The sequence below is a fragment of the Globicephala melas genome, chromosome 4, assembly GCF_963455315.2.
Source record: "Globicephala melas chromosome 4, mGloMel1.2, whole genome shotgun sequence".
NCBI classification, from domain to species: domain Eukaryota; kingdom Metazoa; phylum Chordata; class Mammalia; order Artiodactyla; family Delphinidae; genus Globicephala; species Globicephala melas.
In genome coordinates this window covers 89,376,816-89,396,851 of record NC_083317.1, presented here as the reverse complement: position 1 = coordinate 89,396,851, position 20,036 = coordinate 89,376,816, and the positions used below count along the sequence as shown (strand labels likewise).

Below are 20,036 nucleotides of genomic sequence, written 5' to 3'. Positions count from 1 at the left end.
ACCTAAATAGCTGCCTTTGCAACATATCTACAAGCCATTACAATATACTTCCCATGTACTAATGTTTCACACTGTTTTTTGCTTTAGTGTCTAAGGTCTCAAAGCTCTAGCTTAACTGGTGGTCAGATTCAAAGGCAGAAAAACCAGAGTTCATTTTGACTCAACAAATTCTTTCCAAATGGTCCAAAGTACTATATAACAATATCCAAACATGAGCATACATGTTACATATGTAACAGTCATTAAATCACTACCTTTTCCACTTTAATAATCATTATATCTTATGCAAAATATTCTATGGATGTCCTCCTTGGATATGCCTTCAATACCAGTATACCAATTGAAAACAAAACAAAGCAAAACAAGATCTATTAATTTCAAAGCTTCATAACAAGTTATTCTGCATTCTTGGTTACTTTACTTTCTTCTCCCTTTTTCCCTCCCTACCATTGTTTGACATAATTTTCTCAGCTGTTCCAAGCCAGAGAGGAGAAGTGATGGTGCTTGGGAATAGAAAATCCCATGCCCAAGAGAAAAGCTCAGAACTGGAGTGCAGCTGGGAATATCTCAACAAGCAGAATCTAAGATCTAAGGCCTTGTTTACATTCTCTGCCTAAGAAAGAACAACTAACTAAGCCCTATAAGAAAAATAACTAGAGTTTCAAACCAAAATTGAAGGCTCAACATGCTACTCTATTCCTTCCATCCCCTCTCAAAAGTGACTACCAAAATTATCTTTTTATACCAAACCGTACCTTACTAAACATCTCAATAACTTTAAACTATAATTTCTAAAATTCAACCTCTCCAGCATTTTTTCAACCACCAAATGATTCAATCTCATGTTAACAACCTAACTTACCACTGCAGTCCATCTTTTCCACCATCCTATGTCCCATCCAACCCAAGTTTTTCCCTCTTCTACTTTTACATTTTTTTCCCCTAATCCATCCCACATCTTCCCTCATAGTTTTCCTTCTGTTTTATGACAACACCTCTTTATCTAGAAAACTGGGAGATCACTGACTTAATACTGATTACAAATGACTTTCAATGATTTATATTTACTAATCACCCCCCAATGAAATACATTAGTAAAATTCAGGTCAAAGACACATTTAATCAATTGGGATGACACTTATGAAAGCATTACGAAAAAATATGGCTAATTTACCTTTTGAAATGCTAACTGCAATCAGGACCAGTAACATTAAGCTGAGGATTCTGAATATACATTATCAAATTGATGGTATCTGAGAATTTGTATGTTCCTACCAACCGTGTGCAATAATCTCATTTCATTACAAATTACAAAAATGGTGTTTGAACAGTGAAAGCCAAACCACTTGTTACAAATATTTGCCTGAGATGATTCCAACATATTTGAAAGAGTCAGAGAGTTAAACCATGCAGTAACACATAGCTTTAAAATGGCAGTCCAGACATTAAGGAAACATACAAAGTTCAACAGTTTGGACTGGTACAAATTTCAAATGCATAAAAAGTTATTTTGAGAATATTAAAATAATTTGAGGCCTATTTACTTTATGAAAGTACTCACCTGACTCTTGCAAGTATCTATATACCAAGAAGTTGACCTCATCACTGCTTATACTCATCTTTATTCCCACTTAAACCATGAGGTCACAACACAGGATATAACCCTAAAAATAAAACAAAGTTAATTAAGTATTTTCTCAATAAAATATTTTAAACAAAATGTAAACAATGTTGTAAAAACCATATGATTTTATTAAATAATGTAAAATGAAGGTTAGATATTGCCTATTAATAAACCCTAACAAATATAGTTACTTCCAATAATTAGTAATAGATTATACAACCAAAACACGGCTGGGTCTCTTTTTCTGCAACATATTGGCAAAAATGATTCAAAATTTACAAAAGGGCCTTTGGCATCATATTTTAATGATTATATCAAATAGCATAAAAAGTCATTCCTTTTTTCTCCTTAACTGTAAAAAAAACAGTATATTTTAAGAATCAGAATATTACTTAGGAAAAGACTGATTTTAGACTACTGGAAGAGGGATGAGCCATCCATGCTGGTTTTGTCTACATAATTCAGTAGAATGTGAAGTCTCTAACTTCTCAACATCTAATCTGCAATGTTCAAGTTCCAAAAAGCTCTAGGAATGCATACGGCAGAGAGGTTAGAGTACAGTTCTGAAAACTCAAATGATATTCTCAGAAGGAGGGAAAGAAGGAAACTGAGACATAACTTAAATATGTCCTAATTATATTTATCCGTTCTCATGTCACAGAAGGGATTTAAAGAAAAGGTCAGCAAACTTTTCCTGTACAGAGCCCAACAGTAAATACGTTAGGCTTTGGCAGTCATATAGTCACTGTTACAACTACTCAATCTGCAGTTGTAGTGCAAAACCAGAAACCATGTTCCAATAAAACTTCATTTAGCAACACTAAAATCTGAATTTCATGTGACACTGTTGTGTCATAAAATATTTTTCTTTTGATTTCTTTTTCAGCACTTATTTAAAAACCTTTTTTAGTTTGTGGTCCTTATAAAAGGTTAGTGGGCCAGATTTGGCCCACAGACTATAGCTTCTTGGTCCCTTGTTTAAAAAAAGGATATATTGACATCTATTCAGTATAAAAGGGTAACTAATCATTGGCCTATGCTGATTGTTCTGCCGCATCATGAATCTCTTACGATGCAGGGTTAAGAGTATATTTAAAAATCACAAATTAATAAGCACTTGAGCAGGCTACTATGTGACAGGAACTGCTACTGCTGTAAATTATGGAAAACGTGGTGACTAAACACTCATCGAGCTTATCTCAGAAAAAAAGAAAGACAAACAAGGAGGTAATAACAATTCCCCCTTGGAAATACACAGAGGAAGCCCTAACCAATCTTAGTAGTCTGGAAATACATCTCCAGTACTAGAGTACAGTTCTGAAAACTCAAATGATATTCTCAGAAGGAGGGAAAGAAGGAAACTGAAACATAACTTAAGTATGTCCTAATTATATTTATCCGTTCTCATGTCACAGAAGGGATTTAAAGAAAAGGTCAGCAAACTTTTCCTGTTCAGAGCCCAACAGCAGACCTGAAAGATAGATGGGAGGAGAATGAGAACATGAATATTTGGGGAGGAAGGCAAGGAACAGAAGCAATCCAGTGAGCAGCAACAGTCGGTGGAAGGGCTGGGGGAAGAAAAGAAAGAAAACATGAAGCAAGGCTTGAGAGGGGCCTTGAAACCATCACTTAAGAGAAAATTAATGCCCTAAAAGGTTTTAAGCAGGGAGGAGGAATGACCACATTTACATTTTAAAAAGATCATCCAGAATTCTAATACGAAGAACAGACTAGAAGGAAAGGTAGCCAAGTTAGGAGGGTGCTGGAGTAACCTAAAAACCTGGACTGTGGCATTAGAGCTGAAGAGAAATACTAGGATTCCAAAGATATTTAGGAGGCAGACTCAAGGGTGATTGACTGGACACAGAGTTCAGGAAAAGGGAAGAATCTTTTAGGACATCTGGATGAGTAGTACTTCATTTACTGAGATGAGAAACCATGGAGGAAAAGTAATGACCACCTTCATGTGAAGAAAAATGCACCTCACCCCCGCCCCGATTTAACTCAAATACTATAGTTAATCACCTGAATGTGATACACATATGCATGACACTTAACAGAGTGATAAAGGTAAATACTCCTATAATTGTGGCTCAAGACTCCTTGTCTAGATGTCCCTGTGGCACAGCAGATGATCTGTGCTCTGGAGGACATCTTGCTCAATTCTATCCTGACCCACAGTAATGTGTAATAATGTGCTCGGCACACGTAGTAGGTACTCAATAGTCAATTTTGAAAGCCTGTTGACTGAATGATTTAAAAAATAAAACCACACCACCCATTTTATCATTGTAAGAAATTAAATCACAACTTGACCAATCATAGGTATCTGTTTGTCAGGGGAACAATGAGTCACTGCTTGATGAAGAGGATTTCCCAAAATGAGATTGGTTAAGTGGAATTCTAGTAAAAGACTGGTAAAGAAAACAGAGTAAGTATTCTTTTTCTCTAATATATCATTCAGTCCAATATTCAAATAACAAATAATGGCACTGAAGTACCTACGTAAAAATTTTCAACAAGGCCTGGTTCCAGTAAGCAAAGGTCACCAAAATGTCCCAACTTAAAGCAGTGATCATGGGTGCTTCTGCATCACCTAATATATTCCAGGGCAAAGAAAAACACAAGTCAAAATGATATAGATTATTATCTATAAAAATTCCCATAATAAATACATATTATTGGTGGTATATTTTTTAAAGTCAACAAGAAACACTAAACAAGAAGAACAGGAAAGTTCTTATCTGTTCAAATTGCTATGAATGGGTTTATTACATTGATCATGGTACCAGATTAGTTTCTGTAACCAAAAGTTACAGAACCAAATTTTTTTTTAAAGGGAAAAGGGTAAATTGTTCAAATTTCAAAAGGGTTATTCTAGCTCTAGTCCTACTTCAGCTAGCTCTTATATTCCTGGAGAGAAAGAACATTATTGTTTTCCCTTATACCAAGTATATCCCTAGGATGGACAAAAGCACTGTGCTAAGAGCTAGGAATAGATAGACGAAATAAAGTGTCCCAAGCCTTGCAGAATTGACAGTTTTTCAGTGAAGAGAAACATACAAACAAATGTGTCCTTGAAAAGAGAAAAAAAAAAAAACCCAGCAAAGTCAATGCAATCCTGCATTAAAAGTTTCAGTCACAGTAGCAATAAAATTACATAGACTCTGTAAAGACCTGAGTTTATCCACTTTCAAAGACACTCATTCTAGAATATGCTTTCCTATGAAACTGGTCTGTTTAAATTCTAACATCAAAAGGTCACCTGAAAAGAACAGGAAATTAGACAACATTTCAGAAACTAACACAACCCTGTAAAGCAGTTATACTCCACTGAACAAACAAACAAACATTAAGACATTCCCTGCTTGAAAACTTCAGTATTCACTTTCAAAACACCTTAAAAAACCTGTATGCCAGAGAGCAAAATTAAAGAAAATGCCACCACTTTCATTAATGGACTCACCATAGCTTTGCAGAACTGGTCCATTTTGATTTGTTTATACATCTATAATATGATGTAGTCTTCATCTGCCCCAGGTGAAGACCAGATACTCATACCAGCTATCACCGATTTTTAGGGTGCACATAAAAACCTTACCACTGTACTTCCTCCATCGTGGTATCTTTCAGAACAACTACCCTTAAACAAGGTCACAAAACAACAGTGAGACACTCATCCAATCTTTACCCTATACCAAAGAGGTCCAGCCCTCAATGTCACGCCTGGTAGAGGTTACTATGTGTAAAATAAGTCCTGCCCTCAAGGAGCTGATGGACTCTTAAACAAGATATCCAAAATAAACCAAAACGTCCTAAAATCACAAAGCATTTTATTTGTATATTCTGCTGGATCATACCTATTCATCCTTAAATAGTAAATGACTGAGTTCTAAAAAAAAAAAAAAAATTAAATACCTTTGTACTTTCCTAAGTCTCAGAAACAGCTTGTAAAATCATAAAAGCTTTTATTCAAAACTTCCATCAGTTACAGGCAATCAATTACTTAATTCAAGACCCACTGCTATATTAAAGTAGCCAGAAGTAAAACCAAAAATTACAATCTTAACCAATATTTAGCCAAGTGTTTATATTTAAAAGCACACTTAATATTTTAAATGTTTAGTATGAAATATTTTACTTCAAGACTTTATAGACAACAATCTAGCAAATATTACAAAAACAGGACTGCTGATGCAATTCAGCTACGATTCCTTCAACTGAATATGTACGGCATTTTCAGCACCACAAAACTGAGTTCAGCATTCACAAACTGGATAATAACTGCTCCAAGTATTAACCATCTCCTCGTTTGTTCTTCTACACATCTAGCACATTTCTGCCTTTGGCCTCAAATAGGACAGATACTATATTCTTTTCTGATACCATTTCTGGAGCATACCAGAGCCCAACTATTATCCTAAATCACATTATTTTAAATTTACAAGATTGAAAAAACAGTAAAACTTATGGACAGAGAGAAAAAAAAAACAATAAAGATATTCTTAAATCTCCTGCTTACAACACACTATTTAGAGGTCTGACAACCTTTGCATTATCCAAAATCAAATGAACGATCAAAATTTCTTTATCTTACAAAAATAATTTAGTCCAAAATGTACAGTGGTGGCATAGTATCCCATAACAGACACATTAGTTTCACTTTTGCTTTGTTCAACATTTAGATGATTCTAAATTTTCACTATTCTAAGACTCCTATAAGACTATTTATGCTTAAAGTTGTTTTTTCTTCCATTTCTTTTTGGTAGGTGTACATTTATGAATAGTCCTCTAGATCAGGAAAAGTCCCTACAAGTAAATTACTGGACAAAGGGAATAGCTAAATAGCTATTGTGATTCTTAATGAATACCAACAAATTAGATCCACTCAAAAGACAACCAATTCAGGACCCCTCAAGCTGAAACATTAGGAAAATGTTCAACTTAACCAATAATAAACAACAACAGCAACAACAAAAACATGTTGGCCATAACATTAGCAAACAGTTAAAAATAATACTCAATATTATCAAGATTGGTGACAAAAGAGAAACTGTATCTTTAAATACAGTATCTACAACTACTGGCCATAGCTGTCTAATAGTTGAAAAAAAGAGCAACAATATTAAAAGCTGCTAAAAGAACTCTGATGTTAAAATAACAGTTGTTTTAATATTGACAAATAATTATCAAACAATGTAACCCTGGACATGTTGGGATACCCTTCCAAATAAACATTAATGACCCACAGGGGCCCAAGGTGATTGATATGTTGGGAGTCCATCTAGCAGAAAGAATGACTCAGGCTTCTCTGGAACTCAGCAGCTGAGACATGGGGTGACCATAATTCGCAAGATGAAGAAAACTGTGGCTTGCCTCTTGTAGCATTCACTGACACTATCTGCGAAAGACAGTACTACTTTACTACTACTGCCTTCCATTTGGAGACCTATTCCATTCTCAGCCCTGTGGTTTAAATGGGATGGACCTCCTGGTCCAAAGGAAGGCATTTATTTGCTTAAGCCAACCAGCAAATCATATCTTTGGTTTAGGGCTGACATTCCTCCTCCACAGACTCACACCATACCCCACGTGTCCCAACTCAATCACTCCCAGTAAGTGAAACATTAGAAGACGTGTGCTGGTTTCTATGAAAGTCAACCTCCTCCTTTCACAGGAGTGGGCAGGCAACAAGGGCACTCTGTGAAGCCCGGGATGAATGTGCATCACTGAGGTTAGAACAGAGCTATCAGAGAGAAAGAGAAGGAGGGCAGAGCAGAGACAAGAGAAACTGTGTCCTTGATGACATTGAATATCTATTGTGCAACTGGATCAAATACTATCTGAAGTTAATTTACCACAGTATTTTGAAGAAGTCAAAAATGAATTTTACTGTATAATCCAGTGAAGATTTGTCAGTTGCAACCTAAAGAGAGCAGACAACCCAAGAAATGTTTTAAAACAAGAAAGTGACTAAAGTCAGTGACAGACTATATTTGGAGAGATAAGGAGTGGAGAGGGGGGGTGGGAATCCAAAAATTCCCAGTTGCTCCCAGACTAGAAAGTGAAAAGACTTACTATAGAAATGGACTGCCTAGAGAGCACAGGCCTCTGGGGAGTCACACTTTATATGTGTTAAACTAGAGGTAAAACAGGACATCCCAGCAGAAATGCTCCAGAGTATAATATTACAATTTACTGCTCATGGAAAGCGGTACCTCTGGTTCTGTTCCCTTCACACAGGAAGGTCAAACTTCCAGTTACTTGTATTACTTTGGGGTGACAAACCAACCCAAACAAATGCTGACTAGACACATTTGTGAGGATGGGGCAATGACAAGTGAAAAGTAAACACTACAATGGTGATGAATTAACAAAGCCTATGGGGGGAAAACGCACTAAAGCACTACTTTTCTGACAGATTTATTTTATTCACTCGTTTAAAACTGGATGAGCACTTCCAATGTGTAAGGCACTATGACAGGTGCTAGAGACATGGCTACCCAATGCCAGGACCAGATCTTGCTGGGAAGATAGAGAACAATTAACTCCAACTTAGATAAGAAAAAATACAGAAAATTATGAAAGCATACACCCTGAGGCTGGGGGTGCAGACAGGTGAAGGATGTAAAATGTGGGTGGCTTACAGGTTTCTGTAATAGGCACAGTGTTGGAAGAACTAATTTTCCTTTTAATTCAAAATGTCTGCAGCACACCAAGTTGCCTTTGCTCCCATCTGTGTGTACACTGCTTCTCATTAATTTGATAAGGAAAATGCAACAGGAGACTATTTGCATTTATTGAGTAGCTGCTACGTGCTATGTATGGGGCTAGGTCACATACACATTATATAATTTCCTCTTCAGTGTTATATTCCTCATTTTAACGCAATAGCACCGACACATGAGAATTACACGTCTATATACAGATCTGGGCATTCAGAAATGTTACTCAAATACTATACTGACTCTCCTCAGAGAAGAAAAAAAAAGTATGGAATGTATAATGTAAAAGAATGTAATAACTATAAAAAGAATCAAAATTCTTAGCACTAGGAGGTCCTAGGAAGTTGCTAATTCCAAGCCATGACATATGTTGCCAAGGATATATGTACGGCACAGGTTATCACTACACAGCTTACATGGACCTTGATATGACTGGCAGTCCTAAATGGTCAGCCACCACTACAGTCACAAACAAACTGCTTATAATACCCTGCTAAATAACAGCTTCTAAACTCACAAAGAATCATGTATCAAAATTTGTTGTATATAAATTCTCAATCTGCCTGTGAAGTAAAGTAACAGTTCATCCACTGCCGTGCTATCTCCATGGGTCATCATAGGAAATTGTCAAATTGTCTTGTTAAAACCATGACACACTGCAAAAATACCAAACTAGGACAACTAACAACAACAACAAAACAAAGTGTATGGAAGGGAAATGAAATAGAGTGAGGAAAGAAATTAAATCAATTTATGCATTAGCTAAGTTACTGGTGGTTATTACCATCTCACGGCTGAACTGTACCCCTCTAGAATTCATACGTTGAAGGCCAACCTCCAGTATCTTAGAATATGACTTTATTTGGAGATGGGGTCTTTTAAGAGGTGATTATGTTAAAATGAAGCCATTAGGGTAAACCTTTAATAATGTGAATATAACTCAACGTGACTGTTGTCCTTTTAAGAGGAGGAAGAGACACGAGGAATGCATGTGCACCGAGGAAAGGCCCTGTGAGGAGGCAAGGAGAAGGCGGCCGCCTGCAAGTCAAGGAGAGGCTTCAGGAGACACCAAACCTGCCGGCACCTTGATCTTGGATGCCCAGCTTCCAGAACTGCGAGGAAATAAAATTCTGTTGTTTTATAAGCCACCCAGTCTGGGGTACTGTGTTATGGTAGCCCTAGTAAACTGATACATACCTATCATCACAAATTCTGTAAAACTCTGATCATTCACTGGAGAACTTTAAAATTACCAATGTTAAGTTCACGATTGCTAGGCTCTGCCTTTCTGAAAATTTGCCTCTGTCTTTAGGAACCTATCCTGTCCTGTAATTGTCAAAGATGACATTAACAGGATGCATTAACACTTCATAATCCTCTTCCCCACAGTACCCGCTTGTCTCCTCCACCCACTCCCCATGCAACACTCTCATGAACAGCACAAAAAAACTGCATTATGCTTAATTCCCCACTACATTAAAAACAGTAATTAAAATCCTACTAATGTTAGGTAATAACACTTTTGTGTACATAAAATATGGTACAACGAAGTAAGGTGTATTCTGAGACTTAGTTCTGAAGTCTTTAGCAATATAGCTTAAAATGTGTATAAGGTACATTCTGAACTTTTGCAATGTTAAATTAAGATTTCACAAAATTGTATTACACTAAATGAAATCATGTTTACAAAACTTACTTTTGTAAATCATAAAATGCAACAAATCAGGATTTAGAAACACATAATCTCAAGAAAAAAACATTAAGCTCTAACTGAAATATGTATTTCAGCGTATTTTAATACTAACCAAATTTAAAACAAAATATAAAACCCAGTACAATAAAACCAAATCATTTGACTGATTTCTTAAAGCATTAATGACAACAGCAGACATACATTTCATAGAGCATTAGCCCTGGACTACAACCATGGTTTATTTGTCAGACATTTTAAGGATGTCTTTTCATGGATGCCTGTAACATTAAGTCCAAAGAGAAGCACAGTAGTGCATTTCCTTAAAACAAACAAAAATTCTACCACTCTTGACATTAGGATAAATGCTGAATTTAAACTATTATTTTTAAAGACCCAATCTTATGAGATAATTTTTACTCATACTATTAAAAAGGAGAAAATATCCTTTTAAAATAATTAGTTCTGTATCTCATTTTTTATGTAAGTTTTTTAAGGGTATCTTTAATAATGAGAATATAATGTCCTAGTGAAAAAGTCTATAGTACCCACCCCCACCCAAGAGAAACAAATACAATTTAAAAAAAAATAGGTGGACAAGATAGTTTGTGAAGGGAAACTAGCAAGCACTAGCACTGACTTTTACCTTCCAATTTGGGCACATGAGCATCTTTCAGATAATTTTACTAAGAGTGTACCTGGCAATATGTATATTTTACATAAATGTTGATTTCTTATTTTTTTTTAACACGGGCATACCTCGTTTTATTGTCCTGAAGTGTTTTGGTTTTTTTTTTTTTTTTTTTTTTACAAACTGAAGGTCTGTGGCAACCCTGCATTGTCAAAATGATGGTATTTATTAGCAATAAAGTATTTTTTAAATTAAGGTATGTATCTGTTAAGACATAATGCTATTATCACACACTTAATGGACTAAGGTATTGTATAAAGGTAAATTTTATATGCACCGGGAAACCAAAAAATTCACGTGACTCGTTTTATTATAGTGGTCTGACCGAACCTGCAGTATCTCTGAAGTATGGCTGTAGTTGTAGGCAATTTTTGTGCTGTTAGAATTTTTTCTTTTGGTTGTTGTTGCTTTGTTTGTTTTGTTATCAGATTAATGGTCAACAAAGTTGGTGAATCTTAAGAATTTAAAGCATAACTGAGAAGGGATAAACTTCTAAATTGCTTTTCCTTTCCTTTTCCATTGGAATCCAGAGCTCTCGTGTAAATTAAAGATAACATGAGAGACAAATAAGATCTCGGGTATCCTGTATGATTTTAGACAAATCTTCTGGGCCTGTTTCCTCATCTAGAAAATGAGGAAAGTGAAGCAGACAGTAGTCTCTTTCACTTTTAAACTTCAATGATTTGAGTCAGTACAAGTACACAGAGTATTACATGTAAATCTTGCCGGCTAAGAGAGTACCAGATCACACAGTGATTTTTAATAAAGCATTTTGTAATAGGCTTACAAGTGCATGAGAGGATTTTTAAAACTGTCAGACCTCAGATGGACATCTCCAGGAATTAGGAAAAGGGAAAATAAATGAGTCCACCTCATTAAGAAATATTTAAGAACTTATTATGCATAATGCTTATTAGGACCAGCTATCCTTTATAAATACTGACTTATATAAAAGCATAGGCAAAAGGTATATCAAACCAATTTTTCATTAGCAACTGAGACTTCTAATGTCAATCATTTGATTCAACTGTGATCTATTTCAGGGGTTTACAAAGTCTGGCCTGTCTGTAAATTCCAACCCATCACCCATTTTTGTTTAGCCCACAATACCTTGTGGTTTTCACAAAACAATGAACTGTTTTTACAGAACATGTGTCGTTGACTTGATGATAGGGAACACTAACTTTGAATCCCAATTAAGCAATTTTAAGAGTCTCAGCAAAGCTCTCTAGACTGAGAAGAGTAAACTAGCATGCATTATGGGATGAGTCAACTTTAAAGTTCAACTGACACTCGCTACAGCTCTCTTTCTTTTTATACCCAAAAAGCCTCTGATGAGCTGCTTCACAGTCCACAAGTGTGGATTTCAACTTCCCAAACATATAAAAAAGTGGTCGTTCACACAGATGTCTTCTAAAATCCCTTTAAAATATAAAACTATATGATTCAAGGATGGATTCAATAAACATGTGTTAAATGATTGAATAAATTATAGTCAAGGTATGCTGACAGCGGAATAAAGAAGGACAAGAAATTAAAACACTAAGGAAACAGAAGATAGGCCATAGTTCTGGTCTTTTTCAACTATTAAGCAGTAATTAGTCATTCCCAGTCAGTTTGGGAAGGAAAAGTCTGGAAATGAAAAGTCAGGTAAGAAAATAAAAATCAAGACCCTAGTCCCCTCCCAGTAGCAAGAAAAGCTCTGAGTTTGTGGGAATGGGAACCAATATAAGAATGGTAACAGGATTTTCTCAGTTTAAAAACTTACTATTCTGGCTTTGGAACAGAAATGTTACAAGGACCTGTAAGACTGGAATGCAGCTAAAACTTTAAGACGACAGTCACCTGAATGAATGGATACTTGGCTTAAAACTGAGATATCGCAGGCAAAATAAACAGAATAAGGTACCAGGTGTAACAAACTCAAAGAGATGTAAACAAATACTACCTATAACAGTATTTATGAAACAATTTATTGAATAAGGAATAGATATTCTTTGGTTCCTCAAAAGAAAAAAAGACTAAGTAGATAAAAACTAAGACTACTAAGCCCTAAGTGAATCAAAACAAGTGTCCACGGACTGGTTATACCGATACGTGGTAAATTCTTTGGGAGAGCAATAGTAAAAATGTGCAGAAGATTGTTCTGGTAGCAGAGATGTATGATTAATATAGATCAGGTGTCCAAGTATGGGAAAAAGATGTAAAGAGATCACATTCATCCCAATGGGCAATACATGCTTGTTCAAATCAAGAGAAGATGATGTAAAACCAAGTTTAAAACTCAGCAGACTGATACACACACACACCCCCCACAACACACACACAACCCAGCTATGAGTAAATCTTGAAGACAAAAGGCAAAAGAAAATGGAGTAGAAATTGCTGATATATATGAATTGAGGTAGGCTTCCAAAGTTTTATTGAAAAAGGTGGAGTGAGAAGGGATTCCACCATGAAAACCTCATAGGTCAATCTCGCAGGGTAAGAGAAAATAGTAGAACTATCCTGTAAGATTTTCTGTTTAAAAAACAGACAGACAAAAAACACAACAGAGAAACAAATCAAGTACATCACTCCATAACCACACGGGGAGAAGGGTCTCCCGTGTCCATCCTTTGTAAGTACTCTACCTAGTCAGGTTATATAGACTTTATAACTGCAAAGACAGACTTTTAATAGTATCTCATTAAAAGATGCTTCTTTCTGTTTCATGGTACATGTACTTCAACGGCTAACACTATTCAAAGTGCTCAAAACTAAAACCCAGATTCATTATCTTTGTCATGCCCATGACAAAGTTTGATTATTTTATTTAGTACAGAAATGAGGTCTGTAGACCCCTGGGGTCCCAAGACTTTTTAAGGGGTCCTAAAGATCAAAATTATTTTTACAGTAATATAAAATATTGTTATAAAATATGCTTTTTTCATTGAATTTATGTTTACACTGATATTACAAATCAATAGTTGGTAAAACTGCTCACACCTTAGTAGGAATCAAGGCACTAACACCTTACAGTATTAGTAGTCATTATACTATTCACCACCAGGCACTTAAAAAAAAAACTCACAAAAATTCTTCACTGAGAGGTTCCTTGATGAAGGAGGAAAAACACTTTATTAAAATCTTAACCCTGAAATTACACCTTTTCAATATCCTCTGTAACAAAAAGTACACATACAGTATTTCTGTTGCACACTAAAATGACGGTTGTCTCAAAGAAAAGCACTGTGAAAATGTGTGAATTGCAAGCTGAACTAGCTACTTTTTTCATGGAACACCATTTTTACTTCAAACAACTCACAAAGTATGGTTTTTCAGATTGAGAATTTGGCAGACATTTTCTTGCAAATAAACAAAGTGAATCTGTCACTTTTAAGAAAACAACTAACAATATTTGTTGGCAAGAATAAAACTTAAGCTTTTAAGAGATAATTAGGATTTGGAAAATTTATCAGCCACCATGAGCTTGAGAGCTTCCTGATACTACTCCAAAATTTCTGTGATGAGATCAGTGGGGATGTTAATGACTCTGGTTTTTTCTATTGTGTAATGAACATTTGGAAGATTTGTATAACTCAGTGAACAAATATTTTCCCAATGACTAGCATAAGGTTATGCATGAGGAAAACAATCTATTCAAAGTTCAAGAGAGACTAATGGATTTTAATATAACAGAATACAAAATGTTCATTGATACACTTTCAGAACTTGCACTGCACCTAACCCTTAAGAAACTATCCACTTGTTGAGATTTGGTGTAGTAGCAAAGAACATCCAAATTTATTTGAAAAATGAATTTTTATTTTGATTTAAAAAAATTACATCTATCTATCCTCGAAAGGCCATTAAATTTCCACTGTAACAATGTATCTCAACATGTGAATGCAGAAGCAGATGTGAGAACCCAGATGTCTTCTATTAAACCAGAGATTAAACAGGGACTTCCAAAAATTTAAAACAACGCCACTCTTCTCATGGAAAATTTTTGTCTTGAAAATCATTTTCCGTAAAACATATTATGTGTGTTAACATGTTATAGATAGGTTTGTTACTGTTATGTTAAAATGCATTAGAACTATAAAACTTCACAGTGTTAATTTCTGATGCAGCATATATTGATAGCTATAACCCATTTAAAGAAAATTTTTCTAGAGTCATTAATAAATTAAGAATGTAATGAGGTACTATGTCTAAAATGTTTTAGACCTGCTAGTATAAAAACTGATTCCCTCTTGGCAATATTGGTGCTAATGTTTTCTGGAAAAATTCAAGAGTTTCCCTGGGGAAATAGACCTCTTATGCCACAGTATTGTTCATACTATAATATGACCTAAATCATGAGTGGTATGATTTCTGTTATGTTCATATTGGAATTACATTAGGTATCCTGTAAATTTATACCTAATAAACAAAAAAGGTACTTAAAAGCCATAAACATCTTCATGTAAAAGTTCTAGTTTTGATAAAACATATGGAATCTATTAACTAAAATACGGAGGAGTGAAAATTATACATTTTCTGAGACTACACCTATAAGTGAACTTCTTTCCAGATACACCCGCTTGTGTGTAAATTTCAATAATTTGACTGAAATTCAGTTTCTCTGTCCTTCATTCAACAAACATTTACTGAGTGCTAATATAAGCCTGGCACTGTTCTAGGCCCTGAATGCTGCAATACAGAAATCCATTAATACAAAGAATGATATTGTACAGAATAGTCTTCACAGCCAAATTCCAGGCTGCATCCCATATTTTTATCAAATTCCTTCACAAAAAGCAGTGAAACGGTGTGGAGGCTGTGGTAAAGGAGCACTACCCCCGTGACAGTTTCTCCTCCAATGGTGTGGATTCCCACTATCCTGCATGTCTGCCCAGCCTCACATCTGTGTTAAGTGGCAGGTTCCAAAGGGCTTCAATCCCTTCCCCAACAACTGAAACATGAAGCTGGTCTCTGTCTTGCAGCCTTTGTTTCCTAAAGAGAATACATTCAACACTGCAAACAATGGCAGCCTTCTTCACCATATACATGGAAACAAATAATGCAGGGCCTTGGCACTACAGAATCAATTAAATCATATACTCCATCTGTTAGCTACATGAGAAATAAAAGGAGACAGCTAGCTGAGCAACAAATCTGCAATTATTTATAGTCAGATTTCCAGGCTATACATGGTACAAATTCCATACCTGCCTCTCTGCACTGTGAGGACACAAAAGAAAGACGCAGAGGAGATGTGGGGAGTGGAGATCCTGGAAACAGAGGCACATCTGTGTTTAATAACGGCAAGTAACTAATCCACACTCATTTTGCTACTCCTAACCATATCAATAACCGCCGCGGATATATTAGAAGAAATTCAAGCCTAAGCTAATCGGGTTTCCCTTCTTTTTGATATTGTATATAAGCTATTACCACCCTTTTGCCAGGTAGAGAAACCTAGGCCCAGGCAGAATTGCTGGGTAAACACAGCTGTCCCCAGGATCTCCCATCATCCTTTCCCCAGACTAGTCTCCTTTCCGAGCACTCTAATACTTAGCACTCCAGTACTTAGCACTACTCTACCAATGAAACTCTCTGCCTTGACAACTCCCTCCAGCTTCCCCCTGAGCCCCACCTCTGACCCCCTACAATCTAAAACCAGCTGAGCCCCTGCCCTCCTCAATCGGTAGTTGTACTCTAGGTTTTCTACACTAGGTCCCCAACCAACACAGCCAACAAATACATTTCATCCCTTAAAGTTAGGTAGATGACAACCTTAACAATCTGATGTAACAAAATGTCAATGAATAATAATGGCTTGATGTCCTGCTTTCCAAGGAACTTATAACAAATGCATAAATTACATTACCTTAACTCAGTGTTTCTCAAATTTGAGTAATACCAAGTACCTTCTATAAGAAAACAAAGTAACACACTAGTCCCAAGAGTTGGTTTGTATATTTTATTGTTACTAACATATAAATATAAATAAAAACACTAGGCATGGTCCTCATCTGAAAGCACTTCCAACTATAAAATGAAAAAAAAAAACTACCTATCAATACCAAGGTACTGGGCTTCGCTGGTGGCGCAGTGGTTAAGAATCCACCTGCCAATACAGGGGACACACATTCAAGCCCTGGGGTTCGGGAAGATCCCACATGTCGCAGAGCAACTAAGCCCGTGCACCACAACTACTGAGCGCCTGCGCTCTAGAGCCCGTGAGCCACAACTACTGAAGCCCGCGCACCTAGAGCCCATGCTCTGCAACTAGAGAAGCCACTGCAATGAGAAGCCTGCGCACTGCAACAAAAGAGTAGTCCCTGCTCGCCACAACTAGAGAAAGCCCGCGCACAGCAACAAAGACCCAACTCAGCCAAAATTAAAAAAGAAAATTAAAAAAAATAAAATACCAAGGTACTTTATGTACAATGTCTACTACAGGATTAAAATAAACACAAATGGTCTTACTTTGTTACAAAGTGGCCACCCAGATGATCTAAAGTGTGTTATGTATATTATTTTATTTTTAGACTACCACATGGACAAAAAAGTTTTTAATTTCTCACGGAGAAATTACTAACCCAGAATATATCTATAGATGTTGGATGTTACTCACTTTGTGATCTAACAACGTGAAAAAAATGATATAAAGTGGGAGACCTGAAGACAAAAAGAAATATTCGAGGAGGTGGATGTTTTCAGGTCCTTCAATTTATCATTCCTAATATAATCCTGTAGGAAATGGTCAATAATGATTTGAATAATTATACTACTTGTATAATTCATGAAATACTAGTCTATTTCAACACAAATTTAAGTTATTTTTTCATTTACTTGCAACTTATGTAACACTAATATAATTCAACCTTCAAAAGCAGATATACATATATGACTTAGAAAAATTTTAAATGTATTTGATGTTTTAATACAAATAGACATCTTAGAACAACTTTATAAATAATTCATCATATATGAAGATGAATATAATCACATGCCTAACCAGCTGGCAAGAACAGAATAGAATACAACATTAAAAAAAAAATCATGACAGGCCAAGGCACAATCAAATTTGGTGGGGGGAGGGGGAAGTGCATTACTTAGAGGCTAATCAAAACTGCATGCGCAGAGGGACCTGGGAGAATATATGACTAAGCTAGAAGGTTTAGCCCCATGGTTCTTCAAAATTTGCTGCACATTAAATCATCTGGGGAACTTTTAAAAAGCCTGCTGTCCATGTAGCATCCCATACTTATTAAACCACAATCTCTGGAGGTGGGAGCCAGATAGCAATATTTTTAAAAGATTTCCAGGTGAATACAGGGCAGAGCAAAGTTTGGGAAGTCCTGTTTACTCAACTGAAAGCACTCTGATATCTTCCCTTGCCTCTTCCAGTTTTGGGTAGTAGCCCCAGCCATTCCTTGACCTGTGGCAACCCAATCCCTGTCTCCATCTTCGCATGGCCATCTTCCCACTGTGTCTGTGTCTTCACATACCACATGCCCTTCTCCTAGGTGCGTGTTCAAGTTTCCCTCTTTTTATAAGAACATCAGTCACAGTGGAAAAAGGACCCACCCTAATGACCTCATCTTAATTACATCTGCAAAAATCTTATTTCCAGATAAGGTCACATTCACAAGTACCAGGGGTTACAACTTCAACATATCTTTGAGGGGACATAATTCAACTCATACACTTAAGTTTCAAAACTCCCCTAACAAATCAACTATAAAATTTAGTGGTATGCAGTTAAACAAAGAACTCCAGCTTAGAGAGAACTAACTCAACTATGTTGCACCTTTTCAGAGCTTGAAAGGACAACAGATTTGAAGGTACTTTAAACAGAGCATCCTTCCTCTTTCATCTCCTCAGCAGCAAACTACTCCATTACTAAACTATAAAGGTTAAAAGAATAAACTACTCTCAAGCTAGTTTCTTCTAGCCTTGACTGCCAAACTTCTATTTTAAGGCACACCTTTAGCAAAGTCCAAAATTCTTTAGCCTGACAATAAAGTCCCTTCTGATATAGTAACCTAAAGGTATAGCTTATATTTCTTCCAATACCCTTACAATCAAGCCAAACTGGACAGCATTGTCAAACTACATCACTGTACTAGTTTCCTAGTGCTGCCATAACAAAGTACCACAGATAAGGTGGCGTACAGCAGAAATTTATTGCCTTACAGTTTTGGAAGTCAGAAGTCCAAACATCAAGGTGTTGGCAGGGCTCCTTCTGAAGGTGCTGAGGAAGGGTCTCTCCTAGCTTCCTTGGCTCCTTGGATGTATTACTCTAGCCACCTTGCCATATCTCCCTGTGGCTCTTCACACTGTTTTTCCTGTGTGTCTGTGTCCAAATTTCCTATTTTTATAAGGACAACAGTCATATTGGATTAGAGCCTACTCTAATAACCTCATTTTAACATAATTATCTCTGTAAAGACCCTATTTCCAAATAAGGTTATAGTCTGAGGTACTGGGGGTTTGCACTTCAACTAATGAATTTCAGAAGACACAATTCAACCTATAACAGTCATTAAGCAGAGAAAGCCCAGGATTAGTAAACAAAGATGCCATCATTTTACCCCTCCAAAAGTGTAGATGGCAGCTGTAAACGAAGGCTAACAAAAAAGCCTTTTCCCCTGACCTTCAGTTATCTCTCTAGCTTGGCTATCAGATAAAATCCCTTTAAAACAAAATTCAGACCAACACTAATTATGTTAACTATGATGGCATCAACATGCATGGAATAATTTAAGTAACTTTATGTCGTCAAATGTATTACTGTTCAGAATTTAATCACTCTTCTCTTTTCCTGCAAGAGTTATTCATCCCCACAGTAACCCTTGGACCCTGGCTATGTGACATAATTTGGCCAACGGAAACTGAGTAGATGAGCTGTCCAATCACAGCTTTAAGAGGTATTAAAAGTATCTGCCAGGGACTTCCCTGGCAGTTCAGTGGTTAAGACTCTGCCTTCCAATGCAGGAGGTGCAGGTTCGATCCCTGGCTGGGGAGCTAAGATCCCACATGCCTCATGGCCAAAACACCAAAACAGAAACAATATTGCAACAAATTCAATAAAGACTTTAAAAGTGGTCCACATCAAAAAAAATCTTAAAAAAAAAAAAAAAGTCTCTGCCAGTGCTCTTACTCTTTTCTTCTGCCACATGAATGAGCATGTTCTACATGGCGCCTGCTCTGAAAGCCTGGATCCCCAAATGAGAAGACACAGAACAGAGGCACAGCCAACCCACATTATCTACATGCAAAATATTTGGAAAATAAATCTTTATTTTTGTAAACCAGTGAAATTATTTA

General features: G+C 36.2%; 1 protein-coding gene across 5 annotated transcripts in view; it reads right to left on the bottom strand.

The window, feature by feature from the left end:
• TBL1XR1 (TBL1X/Y related 1) overlaps positions 1-20,036 on the bottom strand; it is a 187,805-nt gene that overhangs the window by 41,054 nt on the left and 126,715 nt on the right. For 3 of the 5 annotated variants that reach the window (XM_030863264.3, XM_030863250.3, XM_030863255.2), the window contains one exon: positions 1,562-1,664. The exons of 1 other annotated variant lie outside the window; for it this stretch is intronic. In XM_030863264.3, coding sequence (XP_030719124.1) covers positions 1,562-1,619 — 58 coding nt within the window. In that variant the 5' untranslated portion in view covers positions 1,620-1,664. Of the gene's footprint in view, positions 1-1,561; positions 1,665-4,129; positions 4,221-20,036 lie in introns of all 5 variants that reach the window. One more of the 5 variants, XM_060298401.1, reaches the window with a different exon arrangement.